We start from the raw sequence: 23264 nt of genomic DNA, 5'->3' as shown, positions 1-23264 counted from the left end.
CCTTTAATTTATCACCATGTAAATTACGTGGTGATATATGTTAGTAAGGGAAAGGAAAAGGTGCTTAATTATAAGGAAAGACAGGAGAAATTCACAAATCTGGAGAGCAGAGCAGAGTTGCTGCAAAGCTGAAGGATGAAGGATAAGAAAGGGTTACCAGTCAAGGGAGAGATAAGGAAGAGTGCTCCAAGCATCAGGAACAGCCTGTGCAAAAACCTGGCAGCAGGAGAAAGCTAGCCCTCCCAAAAGCCTGAGCAAAGTATCCAGTGGAGCATACTGAGGGAGGATGTGGTGCCCGACAAGGCTGCAGAGCTCAGCAGGGGGCCACACCCCCAGTCTGAGGTTACTACATTATCCCTGAAAATCCTTCCAGCCAGTCTGGATCACTAATCACTTTAGTTCTGAGACTGAAGTTGGTTCATTTACTCTGAGGCTGAGAACGATAGATTTTTCCAGAAAACAGAACCATTATTCAAATAATGCATAAAGTAATCTGCCTGTTTCTGTTTACATTTTCTATGTGTTTGAATCACATCCTCTCTTTGGTTGACCGAAGACTGCCTCTTGGCAGCGACACTGAAGACTTTGGAAGAGTCTGGTGTTGAAGTTGCCTCCTTATCATCATTAGCACAGGAGCACCAGAAAATTCAGGCATCCCTGGAGGTAGCTGGTACCCAAGGATGTCTCCCAGGTGCGCTGTCAAGGCCAATTCTCCAAGGCCTCTGAAGCTAATGAGGAGACTCCAGGCCCAGGACCTGTGACAATTTCTTCATCACCCTAGAGGTCAGACAGGGCATTCCCAGGTGTGAATTCTTTTTTGCTGATACATAGACCTATTTGCATATTAGGATTGCTTCCTCCCTGTCTCCCCCACCCCCAAAATCTATCTTCAGACATGAGAAAAATGAAGCACACAGGAAAATTGCCTCGGTGAGCACATCCCAGAATGTGTTCCTGGGAACACATGATCAGATCCTTTTGGGAATGTGGGGCTGCATGAGGTTGCCTTGGTGTAGGATTTCTTGCTCGTGTGTGTTGTGTCTCCAGGAATGGGATAGAGTGAGTTTCCAGACTTTATTTGACCACAGAATCCTTTCTCATCGAGGATCTAGAGAACCTGCAGGACTGATATTCCCTAGAATATAACTTTGGGAAATACCAGTCTAGGCTTTTCAGATCATCCTGAAACATAATAGCTGAAACCTTGTCATTTCTCTCAGAGGAAGGGACTGCACATTGAGAGGTCACGACTTTGGCTCAAGATCCCACAGCTAAAGGCAGACTAAGGATCAGAACACAGGTTCCTAACATTCATTCCAGGGTTCCAGGGTTCCCCACCCTGATCTGATTTCTTTCATAAACCATAAAGGCAGGGAGGAGAATTAATATCTGGTGACTTTTCATTCTAAAATAGGGGATAACTCTATAAACTTTTCTAAACTGTAGGACCTCTGTGTGCCAACACCTACCTCACTGGGTGCTTTGAATGTGTATCATCCGACTTAATCCTCATAACATGCCAGGGTAGGTATCTTTTCCCAGTTTTACAGATAAGGAAACTGAGGCTCAGAAAGGTTCAATTGCTTGTTCAATCCCTGTCAGTAATGAAATTGCAAAAACAAAAAAAAAAAAAAGCCAAGATTGGAACCAAGTCAGTCTAACTTCCCTTGGACAATGCAGCACATTTTGTCTTTTTGTCCTTTCAGATAGCTATGCAAGATAAAATGATGTCCGCTCTGCAGATGAGGAAACTGAGGCGTGGTGAGGTTCAGAAACTTGACAAGGTTGCAAGGGTGCAACTCCACTCTGCTATATCTCAAGTCTGTGTTTAAATTGGCCCTACAATGACAGGACAGAGTTTTCATCTATGCATTGATGAAAGAGTACCACCCGTGAGCTAGAGACAGTTGCCTCTGGTAGGCTTGAACTGATGGCTCAGGCAATACCTGTCTATACTTATGCAGTGCTGGACTTAGTTCTCCATCACTTTAAAGGAAAAGCCCGAGGAAATATTTCCCTTTGCTTGACTGACAAGTCAAAACAACCACATAGCCTCTGCTTGACCTCTTCTAGTAGGAAGATTATTTGTCTAATTAGGTAAAGAGCCTTTATGCACATGTACATTTTTGAACCCTAATGAGCTGTCAACGTGAAAGTCTTGCCCTTGGCTCAGTTCTCCAGCTGATCTTTCCTTTCCTCAGTGGAAAAGACCAGCGCGATAAACAGAACCTCGTTTCCATGGAAGCTCACTCTCTAACTTTTTCTTTCCAGTCCTTGAAAAGGTAATTATTTGATTTCTCTTTATATTTTGGGATTTCATACAGTGGAGCTGTCAAGCTCCTCACGCGAGGATGGCCTTCTCTATCATGCCAAGCTATTTTAGGGAGCTTCAGTTGCATTTCCCTTTTCATCCTCTCTTCAGATCATTAGCTGTCAGGCAGCAGTGGCCGCCTTCTGGTCACTCCTGCTAATTAAAGTCTAACAGAGCAAGGGGACTCGACCCCAGAGAAAGTAGGCGACAGAAAAACCAGGGAAATTTGTCAAGAAATGGGAGCCTCTGATCACATAATTTCTGCTGCACAGACTGTCAGACCGAGACCCCACATTCACGCCAGTGAGGGACACTGTCCCATCTGGTACCTTCTCTTCTGAACCTTTGACGCCCCATTGTGGCCCATGTCAGAAATGCAGCCAACATGGACTGCTCTAAAATAACAACACAAGGAGCAGCAGCCACCATTCATGAGGGTTTGCTGCATGCCAAGCCATGGACTGAGCACTTTATATCCGTTGTCTCCGTTGATTCTCATGACAACCTCGGGTCTCATTAACCTGATTATTCAGATGAGACGAGCTGGAGCACAGAGAGGTTAATAACTTGCCCAAGGTCACACAGCTACTAAGTGGCACAACCAGGATAAGGACACACCTATTGCTATTATTTCTTAGGAAGGAATCCAGCACTGCTACAGCCTCCCCAAAAGAAATGACAGAGGGTTGACATTTCTCTGCCCCCAGTGATGGCTCTATGGATAAAACTGGCACGTGTCTACAAGGAACAAAGCGAGGTTGCTGAGCTAGTTAACTGTCAGGATCAATTAAAAGAACCAAACAAGGCACTTAAGTATGAAGCCAACATAATGCAGAGCAAGAGTTCCAGTTTGAGGCAGAGCAGACTTGGCTTCAGGTGACTAGTACCACTTAACCAGATGTGTGATTTGGGGCATGTTCCTCTACCTTACCAAGACTCAGTTTCCTCATCTGTCAAATCGGGATAATGACACCAACCTTATAAAGTTGTTGTTTCACATGTGGAATGTTCCAAACTGCTCTGTGGAATGTTTGATTTTTGGTGGAATAACTGTGTAAAAGACAAGGTTAAATGCAGTTAAAAACAATTATTTACTCTAGAATTTCTCAAAGTCTTGATTATGCTGACATATTACTAATTTTCAAGAGGAATCTTCATTTCCTCACCCCAGAATCCTTTTTCGTGTGTGAATGCACATTAGCTTCTGTTTCTTGGTACCCTTTAGAAAAGGCTGTAAACAGGTTATAGGGTATTTGGTGTTTGGTGCAGGCGTCAATAAATGCTAATCCCTTCTTCTTTATGCCCAAATCATGTCTGTTATTGCTGGATTTAAACTCCATGGAGTCAGGGACTTGTTCCTTTCTTATTCCAATATCTTGACATATCAAGATATTCCATAAAAATTTAATGAATGAATGAGTAAATTAGTGAACTAATGAATAAAAGAATAAATTAAGCTTAATGTAGACCTTGCCTACTCATCTTCATTACCAGCATTTTCTGCTGTTTCCAGTTGCTTTCTATGAAACCAGTAGGAGAACCCAAATGCCTCTGGAAAATTTAGTAATGGAACTGGTTCTGTTGGGCTGTATTTTACCGCTTCTGTTTTAACCTGTATGAGCACCGTATCTTCTGATGAAATTCTCCTAATCAAATCATTTAGCTGTTAACCAACTTTAGCCAATAACCAAATCATTTTGCTGCTTCCCAGTGAAACAGTTGAATGTTTCATTTGCATATGTATTTTGAACAAGACATTTCTGAGTGTTCCCAGTGGATTTGCACTTAGAGTTGAAGAACTCTTGGGCTTCCCAAGGGAATAAAAAGAAATGCAACTCATTGGAGCCTAAAAACAGCACTGAGGACATTGTATTTCCCACATGTGTGTATCTGTCAACAAGTGGTTATTAGGATGGACCACTGGTCAGTCATGTGACTGCTTTTGGGTGGTGTGCTTTATGTTTGTTTAGAATAGAATTTCCAACTCATGTTCTATGAGCATTATGCAAAAAAAATGAAAATTCTCGCTTCAGTTTAAAAATGGTTGCAATGTGGCCAGCACAGTGGCTCATGCCTGTAATCCCAGTACTTTGGGAAGCCGAGGCGGGCATATCACGAGGTCAGGAGTTCGCAGGCCAGCCTGGCCAACCTGGTGAAACCCCGTCTCTACTAAAAATACAAAAATTAGCTGGGTGCGATGGTGTACACCTGTAATCTCTGCTATTTGGGAGGCTGAGGCAGGGGAATTGCTTAAATCCAGGGGGCAGAGGTTGCAGTGAGCTGAGATCGCACCACTGCACTCCAGCCTGGGCAAGAGAGCAAGACTCAATCTTGGGGGAAAAAAAAGTAAATAGTTGAGTTGGTCAAAGTCTAACAAATTTTCTAACTGCAGAGTTTCTCAAAGACTTTGTAACAGAACACCCTTTGGAAAATGCTGCCTTAGAATACCTAGCCAAATGCTGCAATCCAGTTTTCATGATCTAAGGACTAGTCCTTCTCCCAAACTGTGGAAAGGGGAAGATAAAGTGATGTGGTTCCTGAATTGAACAGGGTGATTAAAATGTACAGCATAAAGCCAGATGGATTTTCAATGTGTTTTGTAAAATAAACCAAAGAAGATTAATTATAATGCTTCAAAAGTATGACCATACATTTTCTAATGTTATTGTTTATATTATATTCCAAATAACTTATTTGCTATATCATTTCACAGCATAGGTGAGAATCTGTTTTTTTTTTTTTTTTTTTTTTTTTTTTTTTTTTTTTTTTTTGTAGGCAGGGAGCTTAAAACGTTCTTCTAAAAATTGATTTTAGAAGAAAGGGACTTAGAAAACTCACATATTTCTTATGCTACTTTTTGTTTTGAATTAATATATACTAAAAAGAGGAATGAAAAACCAACTTATTTGAATGCCACTATTCCTTAGTAAACTTTTCTGTGAATAAAATATAATTTGCTGAATAAGCAGACTCTACACAACTTGAAAGACAATGCTAGCTTTGCTTGGAAATAATAGTTTCAACTCATAAAATGGAAATGAGCAACTATGGCCTGCTACCTGTTGTAAATAAAATTTTATTAGAATACAGTGGGTCTCATTCACTTACAGCCCTTACATTCACTTATATATTATCTATACTTACATATTGTCTAGTGCTGTTTTCATCTGCAAGGGAGGAGTCGATTTATTGCAACAGAGATCTTATGGCCCTCAAAGCCTAAAGTTTTGAATATAGGGCCCTTTACAGAAATGTCTGCTAGTCCTTTCAAAGAGTCATAGAAATATGTAAAAGGGATGAAGACTACATAACTGACCCCTTTTTCTTTAGAGAGAAAAAACTGAAAACAAAGAAGTTAAGGAATTGTCCAGGCTTATTTGTGCCTGAGTGTTCTGATCTTTATATCCAAATAGCTCTCATCATCAGGGAAGACAGGAATAGATTTCAACTTAGATATCAACACCAGCTGATTGGAAGTAGCCATCTGGAGGGCTGGTTGAGGTCTCAGGGTTCAAAGAGAAGGAATGCAATGACTTATTACTCTTCCATGGTCCAGAGGTGGGGAGCAGCTGGACCCGTGTCATGTGTGCACTGGGGATATGCACTATGTCTGCTCCTGACATTTCTAATAGTTATATTGCCATCTCCTTCCTTGTACATCTGCCGTGTAAGCACTTTCTTCACTGGGCCAAAAAGAAGTGTGCATTGGGTCTTCGTTAGAAACACTGCTCCCTAACAGTTCAGAAGAGATTTATGATTCTTTTTCAAGGTCATTCAAATGCCTGTCTTAGCAACTGCCTACCACATCATGCTCTGCCTAGAAGAATTAACTTGGGACTTCACTCAGACTGGATTTGTCGGTTACAAGAATTTTTTTGTAACTGAAATATGTCCATGGAGCACAGTGCAGGGGGTGTAAAATGGAATGTCCTGAGTTTATTGGCATTTGTGACCCAAACTGAAAGTCTCAATGTCTGTGCTTTTGTGCAGCTGGACAATCCAGATGAGCAAGCAGCCCAGATCAGACGAGAGCTGGATGGACGTCTACAAATGGCAGACCAAATAGCCAGGGTAAGGAGACATCGGGGTTGTTTGCTGGGATCCAGGCCAAAGTCCCATTCAGGAAGCACACTGATTATTGACAGCCTCTAAAGGATAAAGCTGAGAAGCAGAGAGGAGGAAAGATGAGGACAATCACCCTCATTGGGCCTTCAACCCTCCTTTCTCAAGGCGAGGTCTCCCAGAGATACCTCATGCATTTCCTATGCTCCAGTGAATACCCAAGCTCAGACCTCCAACCTTCCTTCTGAGTTCCAGACTCATAGTTCCAACAGTCTACTGAACATTTCCACTTAAACATTTTCCTGGCATTTCAGGTTGAATGTGTTCAAAATCTAGCTCCTTGTCTTCTTCCTCCCACCCCACACACATAACTATATTTACTCCTCTTCTCATGTTCTTTACCCAATCGCTGTGGATGAAACCTCCTAGCCATTGTCAATTTCTCCTTCCTCCCTGCAATGTTCCACACTCAATCAGCCACCCTGCCTCCAGTGACTGCCTCTTAAATGTGGGTCAGATCTCTTGACTGTTTTCCAGCCCTACTATTGGTGCTTTGATCCAGGCCCTCATCTTCAGCACCTGGATGTTACAATAGCCTCCTAATGGGTATCCCTGGCTCCAAATCCCCCATTTTCTATCCATCGTGCACACAGTTGCCATGCTAAAACTCATATATAAACATCTCAAAACAGAACCTCAAAATCCTTCAATAGATTCTCCCATTGCTCCTAGGATAAAATCTAACCTCTTTAGAATGATATTCAAGACTCTTAACCAACAGGCTCTACCCTTTCATTTAACCTCACCTTGCACAACTTTCCCACCAGAACTCACCAGTCCAACTACAGAGAATGTCTCCCTCTGAATATACCAGACCCTTTCTGGGCTTGGTGTCTTTATACCCACTGGTGTCTTAACCTGGAGTAACCATTTTTCTCCCCTCCACTTAGCAAACTCACCTACTCAGCCTTCAGTACCTGACTTAAAACACCTTCTCTAAGAGCTTAGCAGTCAGTCCTTTCCATCTTTGTGCTCTCGTCAGACCACATATCAACCTTTACTATAGCAGCTCATTGAATGGTGATCATTCGTTTACATGTCTGAGTCTCCCAGTACATTGAACTCCTCAAGGGTTGAGGTTGTGTCTTACTGTTGATGACTACAGCTAAGTGTTATCCACCTTTATTGCTATCCCTGCCATCTGTGATATTATTAATAGTAGTCATGCCAGTCATATTAGTTGAGTACTGATTCTGTGTCTAGCATGCTAAATGCTTCACATGTACCAACTCAGTCAATCCTCAAAACAGCCCTCCAAGGATATTTCAGTTATCATTCTTGATTTAGAGATGGGGAAGTCCAGGTTGAACCTGCTGGGCACCAGCAAAGAGGTTGTGCCACACCCTAAGCTCAAGTCTGTCTGAATATCAGGGCTGGCACCAGCCTTCTCTTAGGTGCAAAATTTAAGCAGACCTCCGGTAATCAAAATAAGCAATATTTTAGTAAAGTATTTTTAAACTATAATTAATACCAAAAAAATCCATGAATAATAAAATATAAAAATTGTAAATAGCAACAGGCTCCTGCTGATTCCTACTGTATTCACAGGCCCTGTGTGCGTATGAGGGTGGGGGTCATTAGAAACAGCAGGGAGGGTGGGCACAAGGTAGAGCTTTTCTCTTTATGGAAAGAGGTCTCTCTGGACTTGGAGGTATAGAAAAGGATCCTACTGGAGGAGAAGCCAGAGAGAGTCCAAGAAGCATTGAAATCCCCCTGTGCTTAAGCAGTTTTACTGAAATGTTTTGCATCTTGTTTTTGGACATCTTTAAAGTTTATAATCCAGTCAGCCTGGTGGCTAAAAATAGTATGCGCTTATGGATTTGGCTAAAAGTATTATAAAAGGTTATGTTTTAAAATCCCACTTAATGTGAGGGTAAACATTAATAAAGCTTTAGAATTTACTTCTCCTGTAAAAATGTTTTCTACTGGTGGATTATCCAGAAAATGGAGGTCATTTTGTCTATTCATCTGCCTTTTAGAGAACGAGTATATTCCCAACTAATAAGTATTCATCCCATCTAAATAAAAATCACACACACCTCAGAAACAAGCTCATGGCACCTTTCATTTAGTTGCTTTGTTTACTTTAAGGCTTAATGTGGTAATGTGAGAAACTGGTGTTAGGCTGATTTTAATTTTTAATAGACCGTAGATGAGCCAAGATGCTCATCTCTGAATGGTAAATCAAAGAACTCTCTCCCCCAACTCCCACCACTAAATATTCTGAAGCTAAATGAGATATTTTTAACAATTTAGAACTAAGCATTCTTAGACAATGAAGTAGGCAATTAAAGTGGATCTTGATTATTATTTACAGAGCATGGAAAATGATTTCAGTATATACAGAGGGTCCTTGTATAGGGTATTGAGGGTTTCTATGAGATAGAGTGCCCTCTACTGTCTCCTGTTCTTTCAGAAATTGACTCTCTTCTGCAATGTTCATTCATGCCAGTGGCCCCCTTGCTATAGCTAACTGGTCCTGGAGTGAGCTCTTCTTCACCCAAGCGGGACCAGTCACAATTTCCGGCCTGCCCTGGCCACACGTGATTGGTCCAGAAATGGAAACTTGATGCAAACTAAACCAATGAATCCCTCTGTAGGGCCTATGGACTGTGAGTCAGCGAGGCTATTGTCTTCCAGTGGTAGAAAGATACCTGTAGCAATATTCAATTCTTCCATATGGGGAAAAGATGATGAGAGAATAAAGCCAACACATAGAAACAGAGACAGTCTACACTGAGATGTCAAGGAGCCCTCAATCCTGAGGACATCCATTTAAGTCCCAGATTCTAATTATTCTTAAACTTCAGCCATATATCTGCTTTTCCCTCAGTTTAGTCAGATCCCAAGAAAAATAAATTCTTCCCTTGCCTAAACCAGCCTGGCTAATACTGATGAAAATTGTGAAATATCTTCTCCACTAAATGTTAAATAAAATATCAAGATCTCAAATATTGGCTAGTTCATGAAGAGATATTGAGGCAAAGCACCTCTGCTTCTTTTCAGCATGCCCCGATTTTTCTATTTCCAGCATCAGTGAATTTTCGTGAGGATGTGCAATTCAACCCATATGGCTGAACGTCAGCTCCTGTAAATATCATAACCAGAAATTCCTGGATATAGATGTCATCCATCATATGTAATTCACTCTGTTCTCTGAATTAAAAGATGAGTAGAGCACTTTTGATTGCAAATAAGAGGCACCAACTCAAGCAAGCTTATGTAAAAGAGGAGATCAGAGATGGAGGAGTAGTTCACAGAGGCTGCAGAGAAACTACAGCCAGAACCCAGGAAAGAACAACCAGGACCTGCAGAGTGATCAGGACTCTCCCTGCATCTCCCATCTCCATGTGTCACATTCGTTATCATTTCTTTCTTTTTTTTTTTTTTTTCCCTGAGATGGAGTCTCGCTCTGTCGCCCAGGCTGGAGTGCAGTGGCCGGATCTCAGCTCACTGCAAGCTCCGCCTCCCAGGTTCACGCCATTCTCCTGCCTCAGCCTCCCGAGTAGCTGGGACTACAGGCGCCCGCCACCTCGCCCGGCTAGTTTTTTGTATTTTTTAGTAGAGACGGGGTTTCACTGTGTTAGCCAGGATGGTCTCGATCTCCTGACCTCGTGATCCGCCCGTCTCGGCCTCCCAAAGTGCTGGGATTACAGGCTTGAGCCACCGCGCCCGGCCCATTTCTTTCTTATCCCCTGCAAATTCACAATGCTAAGAATCAGAACTCTCACTGGCCCAACTTGGTTCAAGGGCCAACCCCTGGTGCAGTTAACCAATCCACTGTGGAAAAGGGGTGAAGGTCTTGTTGAATACATGGATGCTGGGGATATATCATTTACGGTGAGGGTGGGAAGAAGTGGGACTGTGGGTGGAGTGGACATTATGAATTGGGAAACACTCCAGGTGTACCCAATAGTAATAACTATCACTTACCTAGTGTTTTCCTATGTGCCGGATACTCCTTTAAGCATTTTACACTTGAGAATCTAACCCTCCAACAACCTAATGAGAAAGATGCTATTATTATCCCCATTTCACAGATGAGGAGGCTAAAGCAGAGACATTAGAGAATCTGACCAGGGTCACTCAATGGCCAGAGTCTGCACTCTTAACCAGTATGCATACTATCATTACAAAATATCTTCACAAATATAGGCCCTCACTTTCCTCCTCATACCAATCCAAGGATCCATTATGCCCTTTACCCAGGCTTTTACTTTGCCTCATCCTGACCTCTCTCTCTGCTAATCAGTCCTTTATTAAATGTGTCAGTCAGACACTGGCTGTGCAGTTCACATAAAATCTCATTTAGACCCGTGATGAACAATCTTTGGCATTACATTAGTTTTCCCAAGTATAGGCAAATCAAGAAGTTTACATATGTTCAAGTTCACACAGCTAGCACACAGAAAACTGAGTTGTCTAATTCCACGTTTCATGCTATTTCTTTAGAATCCTCAGAAGAGAGGCAGGAATTTACTCCAGGACAGGACTCCCCACCATTCTTCACTCCCTGCTGGTTATCCCTCCTGGAAACTGCTTTCTTTTCTCCACTAGAAGTTGTTGTGTGTTCCCTGCAGCTTATCCAGAAGCCCAAATGAAGCAGCAGCGTTAGGCAGATTTGGCTCCTAGAACTCAGAATCCTCTCTACTTTGATTTTTTTTAGAATCTGGGAAAGATATTGTAGGGACCCTGGTTATTTTGCCAGTAGCATCCTCATCATCATATATTTCCACTGAAAGACATGTTTGTCCTCTCTTCCTAGGAGGGAAGGGAGGCAAGAGCAAGCTGACTTTCCCTTACCCACGACCTTGCACTGTAATCTATCAATTCAATCACACCAGCATCTCACGAATCATCAGACAGAGACAGCTGCACAAGAACATCAGACTGAGACGATCTCACTGTGAACATCAGTCATGCTGCCTTAAAAGTTCCAGAAAGAGATATGAATGCATTTTTTAAAATCTGGTAGAAAAGACTTAGTAATCCCTGCTCAAACATTTTCCCAAATCCTCTCATGTTGATATTAAAGTGTTCCCAAATTTCACCCAGGAATTAAGTCTAAGTTATTTAAATTGTGTGATCAAAAGTTGACATTTGAGCTTAAGCAGACAGATTGTGGCATTAGTGCTGCTGTGATATTTGCCAATTCTTTTGGCCGAATTTTAGTGTAAAATTCCAAAATTCTTGAGCTAATTATTTAAGACAAATCATACAGTTTTTGTAGTGTCAGTGGCAGAGGTCTAGATGTAAAACACCATTGGTTCTTCAAGCCATTGTTTTAAATATGGAAATGCCACTTAGACCCCTATTCCATGCAGAGCACAATTAGTAGCTCATATCGTGGCCCTATTGCAAATATCAGTAAGAAATAATATCCAAATACTTCTCTGATGGAAACGTTCTGTTCCACACATTGCCAAAAATCAGATACAAATGGAATCCTCTCCTACCAGAGAAAGATACTAACCCCCAACTTTCAAAATAATGTTGGACGTGGCATCCGTGCTGTGTTATGAAGTAACATAAGTGTCCAGTACACAGTAGGAACTTATTTCAATTTGTTGCCTGAAAAGTTAAAAAAAAAAAATGTGTGTGCAGGGAGCCCCTTTGACTCTGGCCTTTGTCAGTAGCTAAAAATCCAGGGAAACCTGAGCTCATGGAAAAATATAAATGCCAGAGAGGTCCTCTGAAGCTTGCTCAAGTGGAAGGAAGTCCATCCAGTTTATAAAAGCTGAGGAAGTAAGACCAATTGGGTAAATAAACTAGCCTAGAAAACTATAATGCCTGAGCCCAAAGTGCCTTTTAATGTCTGTGATGCTGACTTTGACAAATTAATACCAAGACCTCTTTCTCTCATTTAGCCTGCTGGCCCCGTCCTCATTACTCCCTGTGCTTAACCCTACGCAGTGCACATTGGCTGGGCAATGGTGAAACGGCCATTGCTGTGGAGGACTCAGCTGTCACCAGCCTTCTGCTGACCACTATGAAATGAGGTGATGCATACACAGTGTACCATGCAGAGAGAACCTCTAGAGTTGCCTTGGCTCTATAGACATTTGAAGCCAGATAGTTCTGCCTTATCCTATCATGGCTAAGAACAAAAACTCTGCTGGGTTTCAAGGTTAACTCTACTAATTATTGCTTAACATTTCTGCCTCATTTTCTTCCAAAAAATAGGGATAAATAGCAGCATGTACATTGGTAGGTTGTTGGAAGGATTAGACGAGGTAAAATAAAGCATGTAAAGTGATTCACCTAGTGTCCAGCACATGGTTAGCACTCAGTAAGTGCCAACTAACATTATTATCTTTACTATAGGTACCATCGTTATTAGTAGTATTGTTGTTTGTAGTGGTGATGGTAGTAGAATAGTGCTTGCAAGGAGTGTGTGTGTGTGTATAAAGAGAGGCTGTGTGTGTCAGTGATCAAAACGTATTCGTGTTATGATCTCTCACTTTTCACAATAATTCTATGAGGTTTATTATCCTCATTTCAAATGTGGGAACAAAAATTTAGATGGGTGAAGAAATCTGTCCAAACTTACAAAGCTAGTAAGCAGCAGACCCAGCATTTAGGGTCGAGTCTGTTTCACTGTCATGGACTGGATGAGTTCCTTGGTGCCCTCGTACTCTGTATGCCTCTGTTACTTCATGTGTCACTAACTGGTCATTTTCTGGCATGTCCCCCCATACCATCACCTCTCGGCTGGCTTTTTCATCTCCAGTGACAGCCATACCACCTGACACATGACAGAAGCCCAGGAAGTGTCTGAGATATTGGATTAAATAGCTGCAGCCCTGTCAGTGAGTTCCAGTGTCTAGCATGGGCCCTTCTGTCACATTCCTCCTTCTGATCACTCACCAGCTTTTGTCATTTGAGCCTTTGGGGTCTATAGGGAACCTCATTCTGAGTGGGGGCAGGCTTGTCATCATTTACACATACCCCATTCATCCTTTCTGGGTAAAAATCCAAAACCAGAAAAGAAAAGCCAATAGCTAAAGGAGGCATTAGAACTTTCAAATGCTATTTTTCAAGATGTTCCAAAATCTCTCAGAGCATAAATAACCCTAGTGGGAATTGTCCTTGGGAGGCTATCTCCATTGAGGAATGTTATCAGCCCAAAACAAAAATAAATGGCCAGCAGAGATTTTTTTGTTTGGAGGAATTTGCCCACCCATACGCTATATTTCTCATAAAGCAATATGAATAAACAATTCTTCTGTCAAGGCTAATCTGTTTTTGTGCTTGAAAAAGTAGCAATAGAGATGGACGACTGCATTTTCCTTATTTTGGCACAACTTCAGCTTTGAAATGTGTTTGTAATGGGTCTGCCACTGAAAAGCTCCACTCAAGAACCTCAGCCTGGATTGATAGAATGCTATTTCTTCCCAAGGCTTAAGTACTTGGACCAGAAAAATCTCCTTGTTTTCCTTGCAGGCTGCAGTTTTTATGAGCCTCTTTTTATGGTGTCATTAGGAACTGTCCAAGTTCTGGGACAAGTGATCATTCTTTGGATGTTTCCAATATTTTGCTAGATAGAATTTGCTGGAGCTAACTCTCAGTCAGCATGGTGGTATCTGTAACCACTGGGTCTCCTCAAAAATCTCAGGACTGTGGAGTTAAAAGGCACTGAGTGAGTCCCTAAGACGAGTTGTGATAGAAAGAACTGCACTTGACAAGACAGTCTCTCAAAGTTGATTAGCAAGAAGAACCCACTTCACAAATACTAGCTCTTTTCTTCATCCTCCTGGCAACTACCAAGCCAGCAACTGGCATTAAAATCAGAAATTCCCCACTTACCAAGTTCTCCCACCCGCACTAAATACCATGAAGTTCACTGAGGTTTTGGCCCCAGTATCAGGAGGCAAGATACAGGTCAGTGTAATGAACTTCAAGCTCTTGGGATGTAAACTTTGCTCCGTGACAGCCTTTAATGGGGCCTAAGGACTACTCTCAGATCATGAGTTAACCTACCTCACTCTTCCCTTCTCTCTCCAGAGAGTTAACCTACCTCACTCTTCCGTTCTCTCTCCAAAAAATATGAGGAAATATTGTGTGACTATGTACAGTTGTATAGACCTTCTTGGATTAATGGTTGCCTATAATATTTTCCATGGGAAGGAAAAAAGAGCTGTGACCCTATCTCAGGCAACTCAACCTGATGGCAAACTCTTCTTTATCCATCAGACCCTCATCCCAAAGGTCACTATCTCTGGGAAGCCACCCTTGATTCTCTCAGAAAGGATTTGCATCATATTATACTTCCATTACAGTGCCTACCTTGATGTTCCATTATAGATCTTTCTCCCCAGTGGCTGCAAGCACAAGGAAGATAGTTTACATCCTCTCAACATGATCCCCCTAATGCCTAACTCTGTACCATATACAGTGTATGTGACAGTAAATGTTTTCCAAGTGATAGGGACCCAGCAACCAAGTCCTGGCATCTTGATGGATTTGCATAAAAGATATCCAAGTTCTGAGGTTCACACTTGTCCCTGATCAAGTTCAAGAATGATAAAACTTCAAGGCCACTGCGCAGGAAGTTTTAGAGAAATATGACTTTTGATATTCTTTTGTGATGAATCATTAGTAACTCTTGTTAAGATCATCAGCCTATCATCTCATTTCAGAAGCATCCATCCTGCTCCTCCTCTCACATTCACCCACAGCGTGTTCAGAAAGCAACACACAGTGGGCTGAGCCCAGTCTTAAAAGCAGGACGTGATTATACTAAGAAGTTCCAGAAGGAATTGGTACTGTGAGGTTGTGGAGTGGATTTCAGACCCCTATATTTATTCACATGGAAAAGCAGAATCTCGGTGTTCTTCCAGAACTTAATTTATCATCTCTCCACCTCCTCCTCACAACTGAATTTTAGCTACATTGATATTTAATATGGACATTTTTGACAAGCCATTGATCCATTCACTCAATTCATATGTGTTGAATACTTATTATGTGTCAAACTTTATGCTAGATACAGAAAATTCAACAGGAGTATTAAGATAGATATGGTCCTGAATCATTGCCTAGCAGGAAAGACAGACATTAAACAAATTTCACAATTGATTCATTAATTATAATTATAGCAAGTGTCTTAGTCTATTCAGGCTGCTATAACAGAATACCATAGTTGGCATAAACAAGAGAAATTTGTTTCTCACAGTTCTGGAGGCTGGGAAGTTCAAAATCAAGGCACCATCAGATTCAGTGTCTGATGAGGGCCCACTTCCTGGTTCATAGACAGCTGTCTTTTTACCAGGTCTTCACATGCTGGCAGGAAGAAATGAGCAGCTCTCTGAGGCCTCTTTTGTAAAGGCACTAATTCCATCACGAGGGCCCTCATGATCTAATCACCTTCCCAAGGCCCATCTTCAAATGCCATCACATTGAGGATTAGATTTCAACGTATAAATTATGCAAGGACACAAACATTCAATCCATTTCAATAAGTGCTAACAAGAAGGTGAGTTAGCAAGTACAACAGGAGGACCCAACTCAGAGAAGTGAAATTTTGAAGCTGAAATATGGAAGATGACAAGAAGGCTGTTAGTTATGCAGGGAGGTAGGGAGAGAAGGGAACAAGACTTATGACAGCCTTCATGTAGGAAGAAGACTGGCACTGGACCAGCACAACGACATCTCCAAGCTCTATGGAGAAGAACCACTCTCTGTATTTGACTGAAGCCGTGAGGTGGCAAGGAAGAAAAACCCTTTTAACTAACTGTTGGGTAGGGGAATTACTGAAAGAAAAATCAATTCTTAAGGAACCAATGTACAGGAGAAATAACTAGGCCTATGGAAATTAGAAAATGATAAAAGTCAGAGTTCCTTTCTGTAACTCTAGACAGCATCTTCTTTTCTTTTTTCTTTTCTTTTCTTTTCTTTTATTTTCTCTCCCTTTTCCTCCCTCCTTCAGTCCCTACCTCCATTACTTCTTCTCTCTCTTTGTCTCTACTTCTTTCTCTCTCTTCTTTTTAAGTGTCTTATTCTGCTTTGACCTGATCCAATGTGGCAGCCAACCCTGAGTCTGTAAGATGTTACTGTTTCAGTTCTGCCAGCCAATTGCAGTCTCAATGTCTCTCAGGCTAGTTCAACTGCTTTACAGAGTAAATCTGATTGATGACTGGGCACTTGATAGAATTAGTTGGTTCATCTTGACTCAGATGCCCGTGTATTAGCAGCTTATTTTTTTTTGCCACACAAAATTGGCATACCAATTCGTGTTCTGTGGGATCTGGGTTTAATTCTACTCCCAGCCACAAAGACAGAGGACATAATCTATGCCTATGCAAATCAGCACAGCATATACTGGCCATAGAAACTGGCCAGTAATATGGCCAATTGGACATGTACATAAGTTAGACTTTGGGTGAGAATTTGGGGATGAAAGACTGCCTCCATCTTCCTTGCATATTACAAGAGGAAATATTCACTCTTCCATTAGACAGCATGATGTGATGTTGTACAGTTCACATCTTTAGCAACATTTCTGTGACAATAAGGGAGCCAAACTGAGCATGAAGCCACCCCAGAGGAACCAAACCCAAGATTTTAACAAAAATCTCAGTTGGGTGATATCACCTGAGCCCTGAGTCCAGCCTTTCCTAAAGCTGGGTCTACCCCTAGGATATTTTGTTGTTGTTGTTTTAAGCCAGTTTGAGTTGGATTTTTCTGTCACTTCCAAAAAAAAAAAAAAAGTCAGGCTGACTTGGCTTGCTTCTCGCTCCATCAATTATGGAATAGGGCTTGGGAGGGCAAGTTTATGTTTCAAGTGGTAAATGACTGTTTGGGAAGTTGATTGATCCAAAGCATATTCCAGGGAACTTAGAAATATGAAGAAACAAATAGCATGGTTAGCAATGTTGCAATTAAATCTAAATTTATAAGCAAGAAAGGAAAACATAGAGGTCAGTTATGATACCAAATTGCTCTATCTTCTAAATAATTGTAATCACATTTTTCATCACTTCATTAATTTGGTTCAATTTTTCTTGAAAACAGTAACTATTATTCTTAGAAATAGATATAGACTATGTTTGAAACATCTCAAATGAGCTTCTTTTGAATTATTCATGTGAGAAAATCTCTGTAGATATCCAGAAATAGGGTCTCTTTCTGTTTCCCTCACTTAAAAACAAATGACTGCATTTTACTAAAAAGAAAAACTGAACTGAAACCAGATTTGAAAAATAACACCCCATTTTTCTTCCTACAAATCAAATTTGCTGAAGAAAACTGGAGGAAAAATAGAACTATAATAAAGCATTTCAATGTTTCTTACTATATGTACGTGTTCCTTACCTGTTAGGATGTATAAATAACAAACAGGCAGGCAGCTGTCTACTCAACTAGGCTGAACATTTTTCTAGCACAAGGCCATGAAATCTGGGTGAATTTCACTAGTAGTAGATGTGATCCTAACTCTGGGCCATGAGACAAAGACCTTCTATATAAATCAGCTCCCTATTTACTCCTCTGCTCATACTTTTCTTTTTCTTCCCAAGGAACGCAAATTTCCCAAGTTTGTATCCAAAGAAATGGAAAATATGTACATCGAGGAGTTGAAGTCGTCTGTCAACCTGCTCATGGCCAACTTGGAGAGCATGCCAGTATCTAAAGGCGGGGAGTTCAAGCTCCAGAAACTCAAACGCAGCCACAATGCTTCCATCATCGACATGGGCGAGGAGAGTGAGAACCAGCTCTCCAAGTCAGACGTCGTGCTGTCTTTTTCATTGGAGGTAAAAAGCCATGAGCCCTTGAAAGTTTCTTGGCACAGCGAGTAGGACATGGGTGATTAGATGCATCACAATCAGCTTGTTTTTTCTTTTGCACCCCAGGAGCAGTTATTATAATAACAGCATGCTAAGCTTAGGTCAGCTAATCAGCAAGTGATTTCCCCATCTCCAGGAGCCCACATTCTTCTTAAGGAAATGCAATCTGAAAGCCACCTACTAAATTTAATCTTGCATTACTTTCTGTCTTAAAACAGTGCTCAAGGATTTTATAAAGACCTTATATAATTTAGAAAGTTAAAAATTTTGGCAACCAGTTTTACAGTTATAAGAGAGGCAAACTAGCATCATATTGTGGCGAGTTGTAAGTTTTCTTTCCCATCATCCTTCCTGTTGGCTACAAGGTAGAGAGTCCCCTGTGGTGGAGGCTTTTTAAGTTTATCTCAGCTCCCAAAGTAAGTACCCATTCAGGCTAGTATTGTGGCAAAATGCTGAACATGTCAATAAGTTTCTCTATCATTTCTCTTCACACATTTTCTTTTCATATGTATATAATCTAAGGAGTAGTTCTGATCTACCTATGTCAGAATTACCTGGGAAGGTAGTTCACTATGCAGATTCCTGGGTACCACCCAGACCGACTAAGCCAGGATCTCGAGGAGATGGGAATATAAAACAGTGCAGCCACTTTGGAAAATAAGTTAGCATTTTCTGAAAAAGTTAAACATAAAACTACCATATGATCTAGCAACTCCACTGACAGATACCTAATAAAAATGAGAACACATGTCTGCACAAAGATTTGACTACAAGTATTTATGGCAGCATTATTTATAATAGCCCAAAATGGAAACAACCTAAATGTCAATCAACTGGTGAATGGTTAGCAAAATGTGGTATACCCATACAATGGAATATGACTCAGTAATTAAAAGGAACAACCCACTGATACATACCATGACACGGATGAACCTCAAAAATATGCCTGGTGAAAAAAGCCAGGCTTGGCATGGTGGCTCATGTCTGTAATCCCAGCACTTTGGGAGGCTGAGGTGGGAGGATTGCATGAGCTCAGGAGTTTAAGACCAGCCTGGGGAACATAATGAGACATCATCTGTACAAAAAATATATATATTTTAATTAGCTGAGTGTGATGGTGTGCACCTGTAGTCCTAGCTCCTTGGGAGGTTGAGGTGGGAGGATCAGTTTAGCTGGGGAGATTGAGGCTGCAGTGAGCCATGATTATGCCACTGCACTCCAGCCTGGGTGACAAGGACAGACCCTGTCTAAAAAAAAAAAATGTCAGACACAAAAGATCGCATATTGTGTGATTCCCTTGATATAAAAGGTCCTAAAGGCAAATCTACAGAAATAGGAAGTGGATTATTGTTCCCTGGGGCAGGGGATGGGAATGGGCATAAGAAATCTTGTTAGGAGAACTAAAAATATTCTAAAACTACTTTATGTTGATGGTTATGCAACTTAGCAAATGTACCAACATCACTGAATTGTGCATCTAAAATGGGTCTATTATATGATATGTAAAACATGCCTCAATAAAGTCATCAGAAAAAAAAATTCTAGACAGGGTTCAGCCCTGGACTGTATACTTTAACAAGCCCCCACATACTTATTCACTCCAAAATTTGAGAACCACTTGCAACTTACTAAAGTTCAAAACCCCACAAGGGTTTTATGATAACCCTAGATATGAGGAGACCAAAAGAAGAGATCAAATTTCTGTGGAATTAATTAGAATGTGTAAAGACTAAATCAATTTTCCAGAACATCATTAAAGCCTGCTGTGAATTAACTGCAGGTAATTTGTTTTTCTGTGCTAAGTTTGGATGGAGATACTCACATTAGTGTTTTCAACATGTATTGTGCAGTTGGAAGAGGCAGTATTCAATTAAATATAGAGTACTTAGTGTGTGAAAAAATCATCAGTGTAATTTCACAGAAACTTTCCTTTTTAAAAAACAATACTGCCACCTGAGATACTGAGTGTATTTTCTTAGGTGTCTGAATTTGATTATTGCCAATTAAAGGCGTCAATTTATTCCCTACTGCCTCTTGTCCTCCTACAGAAAGCAGGGGAAAGTGGTTTATTGATTTTCATGAATATTTTAAATCTGTAATTTTCTTTCCTCTTTTTTTTTTTTTTTTTTTTTTGACACAAGGTCTCACTCTGTTGCCCAGGCGGGAGTACAGTGGTGCAGGTGCAATCTTGGCTCACTGCAGCCTCAACTTCCTGGGCTCAAGTGATCTTCCCACCTTAGCCAGCCTCCCAGGTAGCCAGAACTACAGGTGCACACCACCAAACCCAGCTAATCTTTGTATTTTTTTGTAGAGATGGGGTTTTGCCATGTTGTTCAGGCTGTTCATGAACTCCTGCACTCATGCTATCTATACACCTCAGCCTCCCAAAATGCTGGGATTGTAAGAGTGCACCACAATGCCCTGCTAAATCTGTAATTTTCTAATTCTTTGTCAATACTCAATATTACACAGCTGATTATCTGAAATATAGATGTAGACAAGTCCATATTCCTATGTGTACATGATTCAAATGGTTTGACTTGTAATTGAAAGTACAGAAAGAAATGTCCTAGGATTCCCAAATAATTTTTAATGAGAACACTGAGTTGCACATCATAGAAAACTGCCAGCAAAAACCATTGCACATCTGTCTGTGAATATGTTTTGGTAGACACAAAGGGGGAGGCAAGAAGAGGGAGAAAGAGGATTGTCGTCTCCATCTCATCAGGGCAGATTTGAATTTGCAACTTGGTGCAAGACATATTTTATGTAATTATACACTTTCATGGCTAGAGGGACACCAGGTAGTAATTAACTTTGCAGTGAGGGAAGGAAGGTCCAGGGTGCCCAGCAGCCGGGCCTTGGGCAAAGGGCATGCGCTAACAGAAAGCAACAGGTGTTTGTAGAATGCTGCTATGGGCTAGGTGCTTTTTCATCGTAACACAGTGAATCCTCTCAATAGTCTTTTCAGGTATTTGCAGGTGTAGTAACTAAGCCTCAGAGAGGTTGAGAAACCTGCACATGATGACACAGCTTGTGAAGATGCATAATCAGGATGTGAAGATATTTTAAATTCCAAAATTTGTGCTCTTTCATTGTGCCTTCCATTTCTTTCTATTCATATGTTCTTCCCAGTGTAAAAATGTTCAGTTATGTACATCATCTCATTTGATCCTCACAGAACAGCCACAGGATACATATTATTACCCCCACTTTACAGATCAGGAAACTGAGGGCCTGGAGATTTGAAAGAAAAATGAAGTGACTTCAACATCAAATCATTTGCCCAACATCACACGAGTAGTACAATGGTTCTGAAAGTATGGCTTCTGGGTCAGCAGCATCAGCATCACCAGGAAAATTGTTAGAAATGGAAGGTCCTAGGCTCCAACCCAGGCCTACTGATTAGAAACTCTGGGGATCATAGAGCCCAGCAGTCTTTAGTTTAACAAGCCCTGTAAGTGATTCAGATTCACGTTAAGTTTGAGAACCAGTAGCAAATCTGTGACTTGTGAAATCCTGGTTCAACGCTAACCCTATTGTACTTTCTTGAATCTGATCCACTAAGGAAGTATACATTTTTTCCACACTCATGTTCTTCTTCTTGTGTAATGCCATTACCTGTTTTGGAGTACAACTGAATGATTTTTTCATATATAATGACTAATTGTATATCTCTGATGTGAGTCATTTGTTTCAGATTTTTTAATCGATCTCTTTCTTCCCTGCTTTGTGCATTCTTCTCCCTCCCCGTTCTCTCGTGACAAGGCATACTGCTAAATATCAGAATAGTAGGTGATTACGTGGAGTTTGGGGAGGTGGTAGGAAGTGCCAGAGACTGTAAATGATACATCTTGGTCCGTCATGACACAAGCTTTTTCTCTCAGTCTGGACCAGAGACTATGTAGCTGCAGACATGTTTTTGTTTTGACTCAATAATATTGACCTGTACAGAGTCTGTGTATTTTATTTCTCCCTATTTGAATTATTGTCAACATTTCAAAATCAGCTTTCTCACTGTGACTCTGATTCAGTTTTCCATTTTCTGGAAGGCAAAATTGGAGTATCTGGTAACTCTAAACTGAGAAAAGACAAGGCAACAACGGGTTGTAACTGGTAGCTGCTCCCTTTAGAAGAAGCATGTGCTCTCCAGTTTGCCATAGTCCCCACTACTCCCTATTGCGGCTCTGAATCTAATGCTGAATAGTACTTGCCCTTTATTTTAGTATTTGCACTACTACTTATCTTATTGTGAAGAAAAAAGTGAATTTATGAGCCTGTGTCTCTTTTAAGTGCTGAACCAAAAGCCAGACAATTTTTTTTATATACTTTAAGTTCTAGGGTACATGTGCACGATGTGCAGGTTTGTTACGTATGTATACTTGTGCCATGTTGGTGTGCTGCACCCATCAACCCATCAGCACCCATCAACTCATCATTTACATCAGGTATAACTCCCAGTGCCATCCCACCCCCTCCCCCCTCCCCATAATAGGCCCCAGTGTGTGATGTTCCCCTTCCCGAGTCCAAGTGATCTCATTGTTCAATTCCCACCTATGAGTGAGAACATGTGGTGTTTGGTTTTCTGTTCTTGCGATAGTTTGCTGAGAATGATGGTTTCCAGCTGCATCCATGTCCCTACAAAGGACACAAACTCATCCTTTTTTATGGTTGCATAGTATTCTGTGGTGTATATGTGCCATATTTTCTTAATCCAGTCTGTCATGGATGGACGTAAGCCAGACTATTTTTAAAGAAAATAAGAAACTGGCCAGACACGTTGGCTCATGCCTGTAATCCCAGCACTTTGGGAGGCTGAGGTGGGAGGATTGCCCGAGGTCAGGAGTTTGAGACCAGTCTAACCAACATGGTAAAACTTTGTCTCTACTAAAAATACAAAAAAAAAAAAAAAAATTGCTGGGCATGGTGGCGTGTGCCTGTAATCCCAGCTACTCGGGTGACTGAGGCAGGGGAATTGCTTGAACCAGGGAGGTAGAGGTTGCAGTGAGCCAAGATCATGCCACTGCACCACTCCAGTCTGCGTGAAA

The 23264-nt window shown here is 41.1% G+C and overlaps 1 protein-coding gene across 14 annotated transcripts in view; it reads left to right on the top strand.

Moving 5' to 3' along the window:
- Nucleotides 1–23264, top strand: part of CADPS (calcium dependent secretion activator) — a 487588-nt gene that overhangs the window by 210601 nt on the left and 253723 nt on the right. For all 14 annotated transcript variants that reach the window (XM_033210318.1, XM_033210317.1, XM_033210316.1 and 11 more), the window contains exons 4-5: nucleotides 6302–6382; nucleotides 17950–18183. In XM_033210318.1, coding sequence (XP_033066209.1) covers nucleotides 6302–6382; nucleotides 17950–18183 — 315 coding nt within the window. The remainder of the gene's footprint in view (nucleotides 1–6301; nucleotides 6383–17949; nucleotides 18184–23264) is intronic.

Source organism: Trachypithecus francoisi, unplaced genomic scaffold, assembly GCF_009764315.1.
Source record: "Trachypithecus francoisi isolate TF-2019V2 unplaced genomic scaffold, Tfra_2.0 Lachesis_group0, whole genome shotgun sequence".
Classification (NCBI taxonomy): Eukaryota; Metazoa; Chordata; class Mammalia; order Primates; family Cercopithecidae; genus Trachypithecus; species Trachypithecus francoisi.
Note: the sequence above shows the minus strand (reverse complement) of the source record. Positions and strands in the feature narration are given on the sequence as shown.